Source organism: Chaetodon trifascialis, chromosome 3 (assembly GCF_039877785.1).
Source record: "Chaetodon trifascialis isolate fChaTrf1 chromosome 3, fChaTrf1.hap1, whole genome shotgun sequence".
Lineage (NCBI taxonomy): Eukaryota > Metazoa > Chordata > Actinopteri > Chaetodontiformes > Chaetodontidae > Chaetodon > Chaetodon trifascialis.
This window is the reverse complement of record NC_092058.1, coordinates 17,999,490-18,020,497: the sequence shown is the minus strand read 5'-3', so window position 1 is coordinate 18,020,497 and position 21,008 is coordinate 17,999,490. Positions and strand designations below refer to the sequence as shown.

Here is a 21,008-nt window from a genome sequence, read left to right as displayed (position 1 = left end):
GTGTCAAAGGAAGAAATACATTTTTACATTTAACCAAAGCACCTGACCATAAAATGACTCAACAGAGAATATTCTTCCATTTCAAATACGACACTGAGTTCAGCATGTCTGAAATTTACATGGCGGTTTACAGCAACAATATATGAAACATTTCCTCAACCTAGCAACAGTTGTCAAAATCTTGTGCAAAACAACTAATTACATAACTAACTGCCTTATTTCCACTAAGCCCTTTCCTTTATACATAATCATCATTAAGTACACACCTGTGTGCACACAATGCAAAACCTGGTAGAGATGCCAATATTACAACTGAGCACCTGTGCCTTTGCTACAGCGACATGTCTAAAAAGGCTTATAGGAGAGCTCTGACATTGGAATAATGGCATGTGATTCAAGTAAATGAAACAACAGGATGCAAACATTACTCTTTATTTTCTTCCACAGGGAAAACATTTTCACAGATTTCTTTAACAGCAATGTAACACATTATTATTAGGTCCACTTAAACTACCTTAACTGATAAATAAAAAAAGACAGTAAAAAAAGAGGCACACAAGGTAACGTGATTGTGTTTTTCATATATATATATGTGTGTATGTATATTTATATATGCACACACATGACTAGACACTGTCTTTACTGCTGCTGGATTATGCAAACTCAGGTCCATGTCTTGTTTTATTTCAAGTCTGACTTTTCATGAGTCCAATGGTGCAAATCACAATAAATTAACACATAAATAGATCACCGTGAGAGATCAGTCAGTGTGTAGCTGTAGTGGAATTTGCAGTAATTTTCTCTCATTCTCAAACCATCAAAAGCTTGTTGGAAACTTGCGTGTGAACTACATGTTACAGTTCACCTCAAGAACTGAAAATGTGTGAGTTCTGACAAAAAGGCTGCACCAACACAGACACTGATAAAGATTCTGTTAAAGCTCAGGACATTTACATTTCAATTTGACAAGTCAATAGCTGCCAAGCATCAAGACTCTGCTGTTGTCTTTATTTGCAAAGTTAATATATCTCGTTTCATCTACTTGATTAAGTCTGTTAGTAATTCAAGTTCGCTGGCACAGCCACACATGTAAGTATAAAACAAATATGTAATCTAAGCAGCTCAAGTTCATTAAAAGTTGACTCAATCAAGGAAATATTATACACAAAATGTGGCTTTAAAAAGAATCTGTTGCTCAATTACATTATTGTACAATGAACTGATCTCCTTCATACAGTTAGGAGAAAAGGAGTACTTAACTTTCCAACTATCAAACTGCAAAAAGTAAACTACATAAATTTGCATTACTTAACAGTGTGTCTTGGCTTCAGACAGCCACATCTGATGCAACACTATGTCGTAAGATGAAGTACCTGGAGCAGTGTACCTGACAGCTTTATTCATCTGAGATTAACTGTAACTGTTTGTTACATGAGGACAGGATTTTAAAAATATTTCTCATCATGTAACACAAAATGTGCAATTTTGGTGGACATTTCTGTCTTAGAGCTGCTGCTAGGTGCTACTACTTTGCTGCCAATTACCGTTTCATTTATAATGGCTCCTCATATCAAAAAACCCTTTTTTTAATGACACAGAAACTCTGTGGTGATGGTAATGTCTATTTTTTGAGATATTGCGTAGCCAGTTTTAAGCTGGCAGCACGTTCATGGCAGCTTTGGACACAGTCACAGGTTAAAACAGTGCTCGGTAAAAAAAGAGTGTTTATCCCCTTTCAGTTTCTAACATTTAACAAGCTTTCAGCTCAATGCTTCATTTGTAACTGTTAGTACAAAACATTATACAGAGAGTGGACAAAAACAACAAGTACTGTCAGGGAGGTGTTTGCTTCAACTTTACAGTGACTTTGGAGGCTGTAGTTTGTGTTATTATTGAACTAAACTGCATTATATTGTGTAAGATGTTCCAGTTTTTTCATCCTCCCTCTGCATGCCAAAGTACAGGCAGGCAGGTAAGCAGGATGACGTGACCTGTCAATAAACAGTTCATCCGACTTGATTTTATGACTGCTCCACTTTGGCTATTGGAAATTGAGTTAACAAGTTCAGTTTGCAGTCCAAGTCCAGGTGGTCTTGGCTTACACTTGACTTACGAAGTGAGAACCATCATCTACAACCCAGTGCCCTCGAGTGCCATCTGCAGCTTGTTGAGGAGCCCTTCTTTGGATAACCTGAAAGTTAGCAATAGGACAAAGCAACAATTCTTTTAGAACCATGATTAAGATGTGAGGTCTTGTATCTGGGGTTTAATTTGTACAAACAGTCTTCTGTAGCATGCAGAGTTTGTCATTCACACTGCTTTAAGACTAACTATAACCTACACAACTCTCTGGTTTCACTTGTACATGCAGCAGTTTGCCATTATTGTAAAAAACAAAACATTTCTGCTGTTGGACTTCAACAGATGTGCATGCATTTGAAAACAGAATGAAATTGGGCCGATGTGTGTACGGGTCTGAATAAACTCTTCTGAGAAAACTCTTCTACAACCTCTTGTACAATATCTTGAATTCTTCAACAAACAAAATAGCAGGAAAAGAGCAGACTTTTGGTCAAACACACAACTTTCCAAAATATTAAGTGATCCTGAGTTCCTTTTCTTTTCCAGCAGCTTTAGCATGTCACAAGCTGTGATTTCCATGTGTTATTCCATTCAGTGCAAAGTCACTTTGAGCAGGTACATTGAGAAAATGACAAACACATGACCACATATTGTCATCAGTAGATAAGCGAAAATATTTTTTTCTGCCTTTAACTACTAATTAAGTAAGTCAGTAATTACTTAATACCACTTATTGTAGTAATTTGGACTGATAAACTGTTGATTGTTAGACATATATTTGTCTGCTTACCTGTTGGTAGTACTTCTGATTTTGGTAGCAGGTTGGCTCCCGCGCTGACATGTTTTTAACTCTGACTGCTCCCTGTCTGTCAAGAGAGCGGGACCTGGGGGCTTTGAGCTGACTGCGCCGGTGCCATGACTTGAGCTGTTCATTCACGACTTGTTGTGATAGACCACTGGACTGGAAATGTGAATGGTCCCACTGAGCTGGGGAGGAGGAGAGTCTGATATCAGGAGGTAAATGCCTCTGTGCTCTCTGCTGGGGCACAACGGAGTCTTTATACCAATACTCATATCTGTTGGAAGGAGAGGGAGCCTGCTGGGCGTAATAGCTCCGTGCCAAGTCCAGATCAGGTGGGTAGACCATTTCTTCATTATAATAGGCTTTGTGAAAACTGGGGCTGGACTGGTGCCTGGGATTATGGTAAAAACCAGTGCGTGGGAAGGCTGGAGGTCCATAGCTGCCAACTGGGCCAGAGTGCGGGAATGCAGACTGATATTGTTTGGGCAAATCACAGGGCAACTCCTGACACGGTGAGCTGTTGTAAGATGTAAACGAGTGTTCAGAGTTGCTATCCTCAGAGCTAGCAGGGTTTCCATAGTTCATGCCAGGGGGAAGAGTTTCTGGTAATGTTATCGCGTATTCTGTCAGTCGCCTCCTTGGACCTCTGGTGCGACCACGGTCCTTTTCAAATGGAGATTCAGGGTTGGATAACCTGTGCAAAACACACAAGACATGTTGTTACATTATAACATTACAACCTTTAAAATATGTACATCTCACAGTCTTTGATTTAAAAGAAACAAATATATGTGAAAAGTATGTGATTATCTTCAACAGCCTCAACATAAGAGTGCTGCTGACATACAGTACTATAGCAGCATTTAAGGTGTGGGTACCTGAGGGACAGCTGTCTGTGCACACGCATCTCTGGTGTGGAGGGCACGCTGTTTGACTGGGAACGGCTCAGCTTCAGATGGGAAAGTTGCATTGGCAGAGCAGACTGTGCTAAGGAAGCCTCCAGCGGTGGCAACAGTTCACTTTTGGATGGACTGCTAAACACACAGAAATGGCAGCAGAAGAAATTTGTTTTTCAGTTTGTGTTTTCATGAATTAAAATGATCTGAAATTCTTAAACATCCAGACTTTGTGCATCATGACAGACATCCACAGAGGTTTTTGTATGTAAATGACCACATCATGAATCTATTACACTCGCAAAGAAAAATCCACTTTGTCACATCTTTTTTTAAAAAAATAATTCTTCTTCTTCTTCTTATTTACTCTGGATTATTTGACAGCCTGAATTATGATGATGTGTCATTATAAATCAGCAGGATCTATACTATAGTTCAGTGTTGGCTCCTCTCAATGACTGTTGTGGCACCAGTGCAAAAGCAGATGGCAGTGTTGCACATTCATCACTGACATCATCTTTGTACTGCAGGGAAAGAACAGGGGTTTGCACTGGAAACAATTTGGCAGCATGAGTTATTTTGTCCAGCATTATTGAAAAGAAATTTCCACGTTGTCTTCACTTTCAACTAACAACAACAACAACAACAACAACAACAACAACAAAGAAATACAAAGCAGCCTGAGTAGACCAATTAGTCCTTGCAATGTCAACATTGCCTTGATGTACAATTACAGTTTTGAAACTGTGAATAATGTTTAGTTTAAGGCAGATGTGAAGCTTTAATTATTCACTTCCATCAGTTTGTTTTTTCATCCTTTTCAAAGGACCATTCACTCACAAGCTTATTAACGCCACAAGTAGCCACTCAATCCCACTTTTTCAAAACTAAAAACCTGATGAACAGGAAAGGAGCCATGATGGATGGTCTTTGCTACCTCGTTTTGCTTGAGGAGCGTGACTTCTTGCTCTTCTGGTAGGGTTGGTCGAGACTGGACTCTGTCCACGGCGAGTTCTGGATGGGAGGAAGGTCATACACGGGGCTTGAGGTTAAACTCAGCGTGGGGTTGAGGCTTGGATGGGGAGACTGGTTTGGTGTCAATGACAGGGGCTGTGGAGTCACAGTTGGAGACATGTAGGAGCCGTCTACGACGGACTGTGAAGACACAGGGGGAGGCTGGGGAGGGTCGGTCTCTCCTGGATAGGGAAGCCCTGAGGACAGTTGTGATGACTGGCTTGTCACTTCTAGAGAAAAAAAAGAAAGTTGAGTTGATAAACACTTCCTCCATAGATTCTTTTAAGAGAACCATTGAAACTTCCCGCTCACATTGTTTTATGGTAAATATTGCTCTGATTTTATACTGTCCACTCTCACTCTCATCAGCACTAGACTGGAAACACATGAACAGCTATTCCACTGGTAGAAACTGGGTCTTACCTTCATCTTGCACTACAGAATCAGACAGAGAGCTGTCATCAGATGTACCCAGATCTGAAAAATCAGGCAAAACATTTTGATATATGTTAAGTCTCACATGATGTATTTCTACAAGCCTGTGGAAAACCAATAAAGAATCATTAAATTATGAAGTAAGAATGAATGCATTCCCTGACAATTACGAAGAAACTTGACATCAAACTTTCCTGTAGTTTGGCCGAACGTTTCTTACCTTGTTGTGTAATATTAAAAGCAGGGAGTGGTGATGATCGACCGTGCTCCAGGCGCAGCTGAAACGCAGTCTCTTGTAGCTGTTTGAGCTTCTTCTCCTCTCTCTTGCACTGCTGTAAGCGGCTCTTTTTCACAGCCTTACTCGTGTGATCTTCCTCACAGAGTTTGCGCGCCGCCTCGAATATCTTCATCTGAAGTGCTAACTCAGCATCCACTAAACTCAGTTGGGACTCCTGTAAAAGGCAGGATGACAACAGCATGACTTTTGAAACACTGGATGTCCTTGAGGTTTATGAATTGTTTAAAAACGATATCATTCAGTTTTGCAGCCTCTAAATGTTGCTTATACCTCTGCTCCTCGAGGGATGCTTTGTTCGTCCAGTTTAAACGCAGCTCCAATACGTCTACGAATCTGCGGGGGCTCCTCTCCTGGCAGCAGAGGGTAATCATCTGAGAGCCGTCCTGTCAACTCCTAAACAGCACAAAAAATAACATTAATCCAACTGTCCACAAAGCAACACTTAAACATGGCTAAAAGTTTATTTTTCTGAGGACAGATCCTGGTTTGGTAAATACTTCATTGAGATAAAGACATCCTTTTAAACGCTAATAAATCCTTTTGCTTTAGTTGTTCAAATAAAGACACACACATCTCTTCACAGGGTTTATTCACCCATGTCCGTGGCAGTTTTGAAATGATGTACGAGTATCTTATTCTGCTGTCCTTACATGTTGAGGCATATACGTTCAAGGAATCTGTTGCACAATTTTGCGTTTGCAGAGATTTCCTTTCACAACACATTCTTTGGGTCTCACATTCACACTGTATCGAGTGTCCATGTCCAAACCAAACCCAGAGCAACACAACTCATTGTGACTGCCTTCGTTAGGAGAACAGTCATAAAACACTGTTACTTTGAGTCACTCCTAGCCAGCCACCTTTGCAGACAGACTAAACCTTATGTACAGCCAATAAGATTAGTTGTTCTTTTGTCACAGAGGGAAGGAGAGGCATCATGCCTGCCATTAGCTCACCTAAGCGTGTCCCAACAGGAGTGCCCAGCCCGATTGTCAACAGGAAAGAATGATCAGTCCTGGGATTTTACCCTGAAGCACTGATGCACGGCAGAGATACTCCTACGGGAATATGTGTCCAGTTTCGAAATTACTTCGTGTGGCAACTTTTAGACGTTACTTGGTCATTTACAGGGGAAAAGGAAAGAAGAGCAAGAAAGCAGCAGAAAAGATTGAAAATGAAAGGGTGACGTGACAGAAGTCTCTCTCAGCGGGATTCAAATCCAGGCTGTCATGGGAACACTGAAATTGCTTTGGCCAAATGAACCACTACGATACCTCTTCAAAAGCTGTGATACATTAAAAAAAGTCTCATTGCAGCCACATTGTGTGGTCTCATTTCACTGCACTGTGTCTGAAAGGAGAGGGATGACGTTTGCATTCAGCTCAGTGGTAAGAGACAAAATAGTAATGTCACAAAGGGCAGGAGGGTAGATTAAAAGACCTTTGTTTCTTCTCAGTGGAGCTTCTGACTGGAGTCAACCACTGTGACAATAAGGCCAAGCTAATTCAGCCAGTAATGAAAATGCATGTTTGTTGGTTACATCCATGTAAACCAAGTCAGTGTTTTCGAACCACTCAAATTAGATCTGAATTGAAAACCCCAGTCTTATGTTGTTTTGTGGACAACAGGGCATTTAAAAAACTCTGATTAGCCTGCAATCTGGCATTAATCTGCTGGCTCCAAAAAAAAAGAAAAAGAAAAAAGGCCAAACACATCTCAGAAACGTCCCTTCTGACAGATTACTCTGCTAACCCGCAGTGAAGTGCGTCATCAAACATCCTGCACTTAACTACTCCACCTATTTCATCTTTTATAACAGGTGCTGAATCATATATTGCGAGTACATTTTGTTACAGCTTGCCTAATTACGTAACAAGTGTCTCCTTTTTGTTTTACTTTGTCTAGGTCTACTAACACCTATATTAAGATTTTAATGATCTTAGATTATCGTGACTCATGACCCATTTGTTCTGGGCCATATTTTCAATGCAATTTTTTTATGCAGCCTCATCAGTTTTTAAGCTGACTGGCCTGTTGATTTGCAGGTTACTGTGACTTACAGCTTCTCGGATGCAGAGTTTCTTCAGCTCCAGTATGCAGAACTCCAGTCGTTCTTGGAGAGCCTGGTGTTTGAGCTTCATGGCCCGTGTGTGTGTGGTCACATCCTTCGTATGTGTTGTTGGGCTGTCAGAGCCTGCGCAATGCAACAGGAAAGAAGCATATGCGGTCAAGTGAGATGTGACTGAAATGTGACTGTTACACATTTGTTATTGAGTGCTCAACACAAGACCAGAAGTAAGTGGAAATTAAAGTTAGAAATGACAAAGTAAGGCCAAAACTTAAAACAGCAGTGCTTTTCATTCCAAAGGGATAATCACAAGTAACCGTTAAACTGGGACTTCAATTAATAATTACCTTCAATATCATTTCGTTTATGAATGGAAAATAGAAAAATGTGAGTGCCTCATATTTTGTTGACATTTGTCATAGAGATGTTGACTCAACTATGTGGTCCTTTTGGAGACTTTTGCACTGTTATACTGAAAGGTGTTTTGGTATCAACTGGCACTCAGCTAACCAAACATGCAGAAGACCAACATCCATGTGAGCACTTTATCATGGTAAAGATCTAATCTAATCTAATTGCATTTAGAATTGCTAGAATTGCATTTAGTCACGTATCAGTCTTTTTGGCCATGTCTTACTTGAGCATTAAATAACTTGTAGGAGTAAAAAAAAAAAAAGCCCTAGTTTTCCGGGTCGTTCATGTTGATTATGATCTTTACTTTGCCAACCCCTGCTCCATTTCCTTACAATTCCTTTTTTACTTTGTTTTCTGCTGCCTCGTAAGCATTGTGGCCAGCTCATCCTATGCCGACCCCGACCCTTTAATTAGAAAGTGCACTTTCATTATACTGCTTCAGGTGAACTCTCCAGGCCACTACGGACAACACAATGGTTACATTCAACAGAACATACCTTTTGTTTTTATCGTTGTTTTGACTGGTGGCATGCAGAACGAGTGGCAGGATCCTTGTAACTATAAACAATGTGTGTGTCTTCTGCAGCCTTCGTGACTAATGACATTAAGATTAGTCTCAGGACTGAGGGAGTGGCTTCAGGCAACATGCGTTAAGCGCCACATACCTTCAGAGATTATTAACAGAGTCCCTGCAGGTATTTACAAATGTCGAAGGTGCGACAGGAAAGAAGTGTGACAGCACCACAATAGGCCAAGGAATTCCTCTTCCTAGAGTGACAATCCCTCTATTCTTTATAGATCGACACTTTTCTTTGTGCACAGGGGACGTCACATGGCTCAATTAAAGTGCAAGGAATGTCAGGAAGGCCAGAACTAATCAGCAGACACTGCCGGGTGGAGCAAAAACAAGACGACCAATGATTGCTGTTAATTCTATGGTACTGTTACCATATGAGGGAGTAATTTAGGTTACCACGTTTTGAGACTGCCCTTTACTGTCGCGACCCCAAAAAACAGAGTGACTTAGAAAATACTGAGCAACATGTTTACCGTGTTGCATCTCCTACATCGATGATTCATTTGATCAATAAAATGCCAGAAAAGGATAAGAAATGCTCATCACGGGTCGACACATACAAACTGCTTGTTTTGTTTGATCAAATGACAAATGGCTCATTGATTATGAATGTTTCAGCTCTAATATTCACAAAACATGTTAAACCGTGAAAAGGGCACAATTGATTTCCTGAATAAAATCCAGACAGAATTCCACCATTTGTCCACATCTAATTCTGTTTATGTGTCTTGGGGAGTACAAGAGCATATGTGAAAAAGGAGTATAAAGCCTTTTGTCACTCCACAGGGAGCTGTGTGAACGCACACAGCGCCTGTTGGGGTTGAAGACTAAGACAAAGAAGTTTAAAATTGAAGAAAATGTGGAGGTGTGGAGTTAGACAGGAGTGAGCTTACCACACCACCTGTAGCTCGCTCCTCTCTCTGCTTGAGGCTCGTGGCTACATTAGGCGCTACTAGCATAACACACCTCAATCTCCGATTTGACTGTCTAAAGGCATCTCATGGAAGAAGATGCTCTGTTCTGATTAACTAATTTCAATCTTTTTTTTTAAACTATCCATCGTAAGTCTATAAGAGTATAATGCAAAATCTGTGGAGCACTGTTCTTTTCTTCTCCTTACAGTACTTTTAGCACTTCTAATCTGGATCATCTGAATTGCAGGATACAGCGACTAATCTGCAGGAAATCCCAGTGGACCATGTGCATTTCAGTCTCTGCCTGAGTTTTCACGTGAAAACTTGCTTTCTGTAATTAAATAGATAACTTGCACTTATTTCCAACTAGCTGGAATAATTACCTAAAACAAATTACGTTTGGCTCGTGGTGAAGTGGAGAGTTGATTTAAGTATGTAATTAATTTAATTGACACATGATTGAGATCTCTGCTGAGAATTACAGAAGTAGCTGTTAACTCCATGTAATCTGCTATGAGCGCGTTATTCTCTGAAACGACATCATTTTGCTACATATTGGATCAAGCACAGGCGTGACTGATTCAATACTGGTCCAGCAACAAAATGAGGAACACTGTGAAAGGAGTAGAGCTGCAGCAATTAGTTGATTAATCAACTATAACCTAGTACATTGTCATCAAGCTCTGCAGTGGCTTGGGATGAAAAGGATGAAATAATCCTTTTTTCAAGCAAATATGTGAAGCATTTGCTGCTAATGTGATTTATGCTAGTAAATGAAGAGTCTTTGGGTTTTGGACTGTCAGCTGGAAAAATGAAGCAATTTAAAGACGTCACTTTGGGCTCTAAGAAACTGTGAAAGGTATTTTTCACAATTACTTTTACATGTTATAGACTCAATGATTATTTGATTATTCACAAAAAAGGGCAGATTTATCAATAATGAAAATAATCATTAGTTGCAGCCCTCGCCAGAAGAAGATCTATGTTATGAACACGGTACTGAGCCTATAGTAGTCATTAAATTATTAACAGTTGCTATTGGCATGTTAGACAAGTGTCAAACTTCATGTCCCATGTTGGGACTATGTTCATTTTCTTTGGGCACAAACAACAATGTATGTTTTGACTAAAGTTCATTGGGACTTTCAGGTCGTCAGTTTGAAGACATCTAAAGCCAGGTGGTGAGATAAGATTACGAAGGGTTGGACTAAGCTGTGTACTTAGCTTCAGCATTGATTTGGGACTCCAGCAAGAGTCTACAAGCTAAAAAAGGTTAGCACTTTCTTTTTTTTTTTTAAATCGATGTGTCATTCAAATCAAGGGTGGAAGTCTCACACAAACTTATCAGTATTGATTTCAAGTCTGAACAGTCAAAGGACACTTAAACAAGCCAATGCTCAAACTCTGAAATGAGGCAACCCCCACTAAGTCCTTATATAAATAAGCACTTCAATAATGCTGTTCTCTGTCCCTCTGACTTATTTGGGTGATCAGCCAAGGACAATCTCCAGTCCAGTTTGTTTTCTATGAAGGTCTCCTGATGCTGCCACTGATGCAGATTTCTAAGATTAAAAATGAAATGCAGCCAAACACCAAACCTTGCTATAGTGAACTGTGAACACTCCTGCAAGCTGTTATACAACGAGACAAAATGAATGGAGCAACATTTTTAAACGTAGCCCTGACCATTAAATGTAATAATGTTGCAGTGGCATTAGTGAACACAGCATGGAGAGACTGCAGTGGCTGAAGAATTTTGCATGAAAGTGCAGATGTCGTCAGTTGTGCTACTACATACTGTATTTCCAAAATGCCATAAGTGATACAGTAAATGTTTTACCTGAATGAAGGATGATGCCACTGTCAGTGTCACTGATCTCGCCGTTGCCCTCCATGCCAGTAGATCGACTTCCTGTTGCTGTTCTTCAGTGGATAATGCTGCTGCTCACCATTTCCTGTAAGGTATCACTTCAGTTTTAGCATCCATTACAATTTTCGAGCTTTTTCTAAGGTCCCATCAACCTCAATCCCACAAAAGTCAGGGATCATTTGTGACGTTGTGTCAAATATGTACACATTTCTGAACAGCTGTTGTGATAAAATGGCAAACACAAAAGGTGAATTCCATCAAGAAAAGTTCCACAAAATATCAATGAGTGAATAATATCTAACATTTCACATGAGCTATACTGGCAATTCAAAAAAACACCTTAATATAAAAGGGATTACAAGCAACTAGTCACTGACCTTCAAACAAAAGCCACAGAGAAGGAGTCGAAATGCAAAATCAGACGTAAAGGCCAACAGCATTAACACAAAGACTGCCCATTACTCAATCTTGTGACCTCTAGCTTGAGTGATTCAGGTGTGACTTGTCCTCTTGACCCTACAGTCAGGTGTAGTCATAGTCTCCCAAAGCATGAGTACACACACGTTGGCAAGTCTAGGGTGTTTCCTGTGACTGCCTGTTTGGTAGTCGCTGATGTCATGTGATCGGCATTATCTCACTCCTTCTGATAAGAAGCTCAGGACACAGCAGCCATACATTCAGCTGGTGTAAGATAAAACTGTGAAACTTGCTGGTTAGATCATTAACTAAGAGAATAAAGGAATGTGGTGGTGACTGCATACCAACACAAATGGGAGGTGCGCCTCAGCAAGCAGCAGGAAGCTTCCCAGCAGTCACTGTTTGTTTTCTGCAGCAACTATGATGAGGTGAAGACATGAGCTGCGACATACAAGACTTGTTTCTAGCATAGGTTGGTTTAGCCATATGGTGACGTTCAGGAATACAGGGACTCATAAAATGTATGTCCTTATCATCCTGAACATGACCAGAACATGACACATCATCCACGCAGCTCATATGACTGACAGCGGCCTTCACACTTCACACTCACAGATAACTGGCTGCTGTGTTTGCAAAATTAACGTGAAACTGCTTATGTACAGCACACTTAAATAACATCACGCTACACTGCTGAATTCAAACTGAATACTTCGAAAAACATAACAAACAAACGTAAATAAATGTATGCTAGGTTTTGCAGAAATAACTCCATGATCTACCACCCTTGGCATCCTCTGGTTCTTTGGAGAAAAAACTTTTAATTACTACAAAAATGCTTCATCACATTAATTTTTGCATGCAGTAATTTGCATGCTGGTCAGTGGGTGAACACAATCCAGGCTCAGGATTTTCAACTGTGTGTCTACACACCATAAAACTACAAGCAGCAGTTTGAGTTCAACATTGGTGATCAATTTGATGACAGCAAAAACAAAAAGATGTGAAAGTAAGTCCACTATGGCAGCTACTAACTGTTCATTCATTCATTCATGTTTTCGATTGAAGGTGGGGTGAGCCATTCTGGAGAAAGACAGCCAATATTCAGTGAACTTGAAATTTAGTAATATCTCCTCACAGTCCGCCCGCTGTCTGTTCTGTATGTGCACTGAAAAAGAAATCCAGTTTTTGTATACAGCCCTGGTTCTGTAAGTGGGAAACCAACAAAGTGGCTCGGGTTGAGCCACACACTATTCCAGCCAATCAGCAACAGGTGGCGTTCATGCTCGTGCTCATTGGAAGAGGAGGGGAGACAGGGGTGTGAGAGGGACAGTAAATCTGACACACTAACCTGTGATCACATTGTGAAGAAGGAGAGATGGTAACGTCAACAATCTTCCTCCAATGACTCAACCCCACCTTCAACTGACTAATCGTCAATAAAATGTCTGAAAATATTGAAAAGTATCCATCACATGTTCCTACAGCCCAAGATGACGACTTCAAATACCTTCATTTATCTGACCAACAGCCTAAATTAAGTTTTATTTACAATAATACAAAACAGGGAAAAGCTGGAATCAACATATGTTTGCCATTTTCTGCGAGGGAAATTACTTAAATGATTATTCAGTCGTCAATATAGTTGGCTGTCAGTGTTCTGTTCATTACAGGCATGTGGATCAACTCACTGATTACTCAACTAACACCAAAAAAATATGATGATCTAATACAGCACGTAACACATCGAGTCAGTAATTTTATCCAACAACACACACAAAGACACACGGTACTTTAAAAGCTGGAGTTTTCATATGTCTTGGAGTGTTTTTAGTTTTCACTTCCCTGCTCACCAGTTCAACACAAACTGAAATCCCCTGAAAAACCAGCAGACTCTCATCCCTTCGTGGCACAGGGATGGGACCGCGATGTAAAAGGGAGGCAACTGAAACTACTCAAGTAGTTTGATGCACTGATACGCGGTATCTCGGCATCACAATATAACAACATGAACTGTACTGAGCAGCGTGTAACATTTTTCTGATCAATTGTTTGGTTTGACGTATTTTATCTGTTAAACACTTTACAACAATTTTCCATATTTGATAGAATACTACATTCACAAACACAAACACTTAAATAAATATAAGAAAAAAAAGGGAAGGCGTTGTTCCCACTCTGAAGGTGATAAGAAAACTGCTCTAAACTACACAACACCAGTCGAAAGCATTTGTTCCCCATTATTTTGTGTCAATGTTAGTACCACTAACATAGTCTGTGTAAAGGCACGAACGTCTCAGCATGAAATATTAATTAAAAAATACTTTGAACACATGACAGTCATTCTGCATATATCCAAACTCACTCAACACACTAGATGAATTCAAAAAATGCCTACAGTGAATGAAACACTGCCAAATGGACAACACTTGAAAAATCTACTTACTTTATGAGACCCTGAGGAAAAGTGTCAAACTCCAAAGAGTGAAAACCTTCCCTCAGAATTCCCGACTTGAATGGAAATGCTCAAAACCTGAAGTGAGTAGAGTCTGGACAGGAATGAGGCACTCGCCCACTAAGAAAGCGCTGCTTGTTGCAGAGGAGTGGCCACATAAAGAGAGGGCTGAACACTGGAGTCAGTATCATATAACTCAGTGCTCCCGTCTGTCTGAAACTATGTCAGTAACACACACACTGAGAAATTACGCTTCATTTTATCTTCTTATCAGTTTGCTAAAGGATGGGTGGTGGCTACCTGCGAAACGTGTCTTATTACAAAAGCACCATTACTATAAAAAACAGTCACAGTGTGACACAGACTGAGAAACATATGAGCAAGACACTTAAGCTATAAAGTCTGTTTTAGAGCTTGTGATTGGCATGTCTCTTCCCAAATGATTAACTGACAAATTATTCAACAGATTAATCAACAATAAAAATATTAATTGGTTGCAGCCCCAGTCAGTTTATCCACATGGTGTTAGAAACCAATAACTTTTAGGAATTTCTGGTTCCAGGTTTGTGGAACAACTGCTAGTTATCCTACTTTCAAGCGTAATATATAAAGCCAAAGCTTATGCTTTCATTAATGGTTAAAGCAGAATCTATGGCTTGGTAACTGACTGCTGATGACCCTCTCACACTGCTGACATCCTCTGTTTTCTTACAACTACAACAATAACCTGTTGGCGAGACAGTGCAATGATCAAATATCTGGTAATGCATTTCTGCTGCCATCTCCTGGATGTTCAAAGTGTCAGTAAAATGGATAACCAATTAGAAACTTACAAATTTAGGCATCTTTATTTGAACAGGGACAAAGCACAAAAACCTTAACTTTACATAAAACAAGGAGAGATGTAATGCGCCAGGTTTTAGCAAACTGCTATTTTCCACCCATAGTCTCTGAGCACATAGGTAGAATAATTAACTAGAAAATAGACCTGAACTCCACCACTTATCCCTTCTACTCACAGACGACCAATGCCAAGACTCTTTCTGGCCTGTCATTTTTGCCACCACTAAAAAGGGTGAAACACATGGTGGTGGGATAGTCCGCATGATTTACAGAGACCCAGAGGCAGCACCTGCTCTGTAACTGCATGTCTCACATTCATTCTGAATCTCAATATTCATTTTGGCTTTCCAGGAATGTTGGTGCTCAGACCCTCTGGAAAAAGGTCCCGCAATTCCCAGACACTCAAGAATCAGATCTCAAATGACACGGCACCGAGAAAGCAGCAGATATTTGGTTCAGTAACTTCGACATGTAGATTTCACAGTGTGAGCGCCACCAGGCACATTTCACACATGCCTTCATGCTCAGCCCTGACAAAGCAGTCAAATATTTTATCTGATTTCTTGCATTATATTGTATTTATTTGTTTGACAGTGAGTTATAGTCAATACTTTAGCTGGCCAATATTATGGGCACTGGTATCCTACAGCAAAATACCACCAATCTACTTTAAAGATCAGCTAATAAATCAGCCAGGCGAACAGACCCATCAGTACCAGCATATATGTCAGCCAATAAATGCCAAAGATATCTTTGTAAATGGTATCACCATTTGACTGTTCGTCTGGCAAAAAGTGGTGAAACGAACATTTTTCAACCGAGCGTTGAGGAACAAAATACACTCAGTTGCAAGTTGATTAAGTAGCTTTAACTAATGTGATCTAACACAAGACAGGACAGGCTAAAAAAACAGAAACATCTATCCGTATAATGTGATTCAGTTCAGTTCAACAACACCACAAACTGCAGCCTCCAAAATGATCATACACTTGAATCAACACCAAAAAACAATCATTAGAGCCTTCATGGAGGATGCATTTATTACCAGACTGCTGCATTAGACCGCATTAGTTTTAGCTCAGTGTACTTAATAAACTGGTAACTGAATGTAGGTGTAAGGCAAGGCTTAAAGGAGGGATATCACCTATCAGCTACCAGCTCCTGAAAGGTTAATAGAATAAAAGAGCAGCATGTGTGTCTTGTGTAAACAGGCTGCATATTAAGCAGCTTGATATCCTAAAATCAGATATTAAAAATGATTAATCTCTGATGTTCATGGGAAACTACAGGTCACACAAACACTAATGGCAACAGTATTGTTTCTAAGAGGGAACTGAGAAAAAGCTCACACACTTCAAAGCTGGAGGGAAATCAGTTTTATCAATGTTTCTCTTTCAATAATGTAACTACAAGTGTGCAGTTAAGTGCATTGTACTTGATGTGAAGAGTAACTAAACAACTTCCCCCTGCACTGATTTACAACAGAGACACCCATCCAGTGTTTAAGTAGCCAGTTGGTGTATGTCATGGGTAGTTTATATAAACCAGAGTACCCTGAGAGACAGAGAGAGGGCTCTGTGTAGTCAACACACAGTCAGCAGCTGGCAAAACAAATTCTTTACATATTCTTGAGTCCTTTTATAAGTGTGCAGCTAGACTCCTGCTGCCAGTGTGTAGGGCCATCAGCTGCCAGGGGAATCAAACATTATCCCTCAATATTTTGCAGCTTGATATTTTCACCAGGTGCTAATAGATCATTCCACTGTAATGATGCCTAAATCAAGGTGGTGTCATAAAAAAGTGCTATAAAGTTACACTAATGTATTACAAATCCTAAAGCTTTAAAAGGCAAACAAAGAAAGTCAGCAGCCAGCCAGCTTTAAGCTTCATGTTGCCTAGAGGCACTAATTGACTATAATAAAGATGTGGGGGGAAAAACAAAAAAAAAACTACATGTATCTCAAATGAGCAAGCGTTCAGAAGTGGCGTGTTTGATGTGGATGACTGAATTAGATGTTTGTGCACCGCCATGCAAATCAAGATCTATTCTAAACTGCGACCAAGCCCTTGACTGTGGCTGAGAGTGAACAAGCTTAAACACATCAACACCATTACACAGAGAGAAGTTCATACCCCCTCGCAAGTAGCTTTACAATAGGAAAAATCTGATTGTTCCAGACCGTCTAAGAGCACAAAACGTCTAAAGTGCACACACACATTCTGCATCACTTTTTTAGGCACCTTATTAAAGCTATAATGTATATTGTATATAGTTTGGCTGCACCAGAATCAATTCATAATCCTTTCATACCATTATATTACACAGACATTTTCCACATGTTTTCTGCATTAACCAGACACATTTGGTATCTCTGGAAAGAATACGTGCTGCACTACTATCTAAAATGAAGCCAAATGGGTTTGAGCAAACTTTGGACGCACAGCATGAGTTTGTAATGACTGTCCCACTGGCAGGTCATTGAGGTGTCAGGGGTTAAGCCACTTCTGTCCTCTTGCCCCTGCTCAGTGCTCAGGAATGTGTAGATGGCCGAAATGTTTCAATGGACAGAAATCACAAGTTAACCAATGGGACTAACGCACCGAAGAAAACATCCGTAGAGATTAGAGCTGCACCAGTTCAATTAAGTTATAACGATTCAACTGGAAAATAATTGTTAATTGCTCTAACCATTGTAGAGATTTTACTTCTACCCTAAGACCGGAGGTACAGAAGTGTGAAATGCAGGACGTCCAGATTAAAGAACTCCTTCTTTCCTGCAGCCATCAGACTCCTCAACAGTTAACTGGAGTCTAATCGTGGACTACCTCATTCATTCAGCTGCATTCATAACTGCACTGTACCTCACACTTTACTCTTCACTGTGTACTTTACTGTTTTTACAGTTTAGTTCTACCATTTTGGACTTTTTACTGCCTACTGTTTGCTGCTACGTTTGCACACTTACTGTTTAATGTTAACTTTTACCAATATGCACATGCTACTGTTTACACCTACCAGTTTGCACATAACAACACTTTGCACTACGTGTATAGTCATTGCAATTATGTATATAGTCATTTGCAATTTCTGTTTATAACTGTTGCAATTCTGTTCATTTATCTCGGATTTGTTTATTTGTTTATCTTTGATTCTTTAAATTGCTCTTTGTTTGATATTGTTGCTTTTTATATATCTTTTTATCTTGGCATTCTCGTGGACGGCAAAGTAAGAATTTCATTGTACTAGGAAACTTATTTCTTGCTGTGCATATGACAATAAAACACTTTGACTTTGACTTTGAAATATCCTGTAACTTTAGATTCATTGTTCCTCTCACATACATCTTCTTGAAAGTGTGGTGCATTTCTGCTGAAAGAGGATGTTGAAAGGTTTTGACTTCTCTGCTGTCAGTGCAGTCACACATCTTTTTCCAGTTTATGGTAGGCCTTTAAAAGTTAGTTCTCTTTACACAGAATAAACATATCCACAAAAAAGTGAGGGACTCTCCATGAAGCCCAGGCTTATTGCATAAAGAAAGAATCAAAAATGAAGAATAAAGTCAGAGTTCTGTGAATTAAGAAGTAATAAGTTAAAAACTTCAGTTTCAGTGGTTTGCCTCTACGTTAAAGTTAAAACTACTGAGGAAACATATCATGGATGCAACCGCACAATAAAAACATTACAAATCAACACCTGTAAAGCACATCTGACTACTACAACTTTAGAAATAAAAGAGTTACATAATGAAGACAAATGGTACTTGAAACCACTTGTACGTGTCAGGTAACGTTAAAACATCTCTCTGGGGTTTAAGAAAAGGACATCTTGATGTATTTATTGATCCATGCCATCCACCCGCTCGCCCAGTCAGCCTCAAAAAGCTGCTGCTGGGCCTCGGCTTTAAAGAGTTTCTCAAAGTTTAGAAACTCGCTTTATCTGTGAGCTTTCCACCAAACCTTTAACTATACGCTCCCAAATACGTATTTATAAGAAACGGCGTTCACTAGCATAAATAAACAACCCACTGTATAGAGAGCAAGATAAACAAATAGTGTAATGCCACTGCTTTTTGCTCTTACCTTAGTAGCTTGTTAGCTAGCTAGCAGCGTGCCTCATCTGTATCCATACAATCTGCTCTCCATCGGCTCGCAGTCTCCCAGATTTCAGCTGGAAGTTTATTTCTACTTAGACTGACAAAAGAGCTAAAGAAAACAAAACTAAGACCTCGAGTTACGTCTACGTGGTCTTAACGAGAGGATGAATTAGAGCACAAACATTAAAATTCGTATTTTACTCCTCAAACGTAACTTCTGTCGGCGACGCTACCTCGAGAGTCCAGCAGACTAACGCAATGCTATGCTAACTTCACGTGCTATCGAAAACATTATCGAGCAACCAACATCAAGGATTTGCCATGGCAACCGCGTTTCCGACACGCAATGTATCAAGCATGCATATCATGTTAAGTTATAAAAGTGAATTACGCCTTGCTGAAAGTGGTCAATAGAAGACAATATGAATATTTAATGAACTTATTAAGGCATCTTTTCACAGCACATGTCATTGTAGTACTTCTCTACTCTGTTGTTTTGCTGTTGCAAATTCTGCCCATATGTCACTGGATTGCTAAAATAAAAAAACAGCCACCATGTAAAACAGTCCCTCTAAGGGCGACTTTGCCATTATTGTCTTTTAGTAGAACTTACAAGGGCTTCAAGATATATTTAATGTTTTGATGCTAGAAATCACGAGTTTAAGAGGGGCCTGTGAACGCCGCATGGGTCATCCACTTCTCCGCTGCTGTGTGGGCGGTTTACGGGCAGAAAACAACGTTGGGTGGTTGTTCGGTGGATTTTGACGTCAAAGGAACTTAATCATTTATCTGACGTGGCTAAAGTTATCTTTTCTCTAAGCAAGGAGGATAGCGTGTATTGAAGAAGACCAAAATTGGCATTGTACTCTTTTTTTTCAGCCACTAGGCGGAGGCAGTGCAGTCGTAGATTTTTTAATCCTGTAAACCACGTGACCCCCCACAGAAACACAGTCGGCCGGGGATCAACACATAAATGTCCATTTGAGACCTGCTTTGATTCAGTTTGCCACGAAATCATTTCAAGACAAATCTAATGAAAGATGCAGCTAAAAGGGTGAAACTGATCATGCGTGTTTTTTTCTTCTTTCTTTTTTTTCTACTAACTTTACTCTGTAGTGTGTGTGTTTATAATGTGCAAAATATTTACATTCACAACCAAACCATTTGTTCTGATTTGTCAAGACATAAATTTTAGTGTTAAATCAGTTTTTCATATGCTCAGCCTAAATTCTACACAGCTAATCATGATTAATGACGTGAACTGTGTTGATAACACATGAGGAATTCTGATGGAAAAAACTCATTAAAGCAATTAATTTGAGTGTTTTGTTTTGTTTTGTTTTTTTCAAAAATAAAACACATTGATGGCCCTGACTTGATATTGAAATTACGATAAACTTAATGACATGTGAAACGTGAAACTGTTCAAATTAAAATTGCACAATGTTTTCCCACAATGTGGCAGTTGGACTTCTGCATATACATCTCATTTTAAATCGTTTGATCGTTGTTTAACTGAAAACAGAAGATCAAGTCTTCATCTAAAGTAAAGAGGTTTTTTTTGTGTCATCACTTCCTTCCTTTTTTCTTGTGTATTGTCAGAAAGCATTAAACCACATCTGTGTTTTCTTTCCCAGGCAGTTAGTTGTTGTCAAAATGTCATCAATGGTGCCAGATGTCAAGTTAACTCATAGGACAGACAGAAATGAAATATCTATTTTAAATACATGACTTTCAAACCTTCAGCATGAACTTTTCTCAGGCAGCTGCCTTTGTACAGATCAAGCATAACTCATGTAGACTGGAGTTGGATTTTAAAACATGGAAAA

At 39.6% G+C, this 21,008-nt stretch overlaps 1 protein-coding gene across 2 annotated transcripts; it reads right to left on the bottom strand.

The window, feature by feature from the left end:
* Positions 1-417: 417 nt before the first annotated feature.
* inavab (innate immunity activator b) lies at positions 418-19,431 on the bottom strand. 2 transcript variants are annotated; one of them, XM_070992498.1, is made up of 10 exons: positions 19,166-19,431; positions 11,341-11,455; positions 7,588-7,721; positions 5,798-5,920; positions 5,450-5,681; positions 5,218-5,271; positions 4,718-5,024; positions 3,763-3,918; positions 2,873-3,578; positions 418-2,191 (listed from the first exon to the last, which is right to left on the bottom strand). In XM_070992498.1, the coding sequence occupies exons 2-10, from the start codon at positions 11,393-11,395 to the stop codon at positions 2,099-2,101; spliced, it is 1,860 nt and encodes a 619-aa protein (XP_070848599.1). In that variant the 5' UTR covers positions 11,396-11,455; positions 19,166-19,431; the 3' UTR covers positions 418-2,098. The 2 variants fall into 2 exon arrangements, with proteins under 2 accessions (XP_070848599.1, XP_070848607.1); XM_070992506.1 differs by having other exon boundaries at positions 3,763-3,915; positions 19,166-19,265.
* Between the last annotated feature and the right edge of the window lie 1,577 nt (positions 19,432-21,008).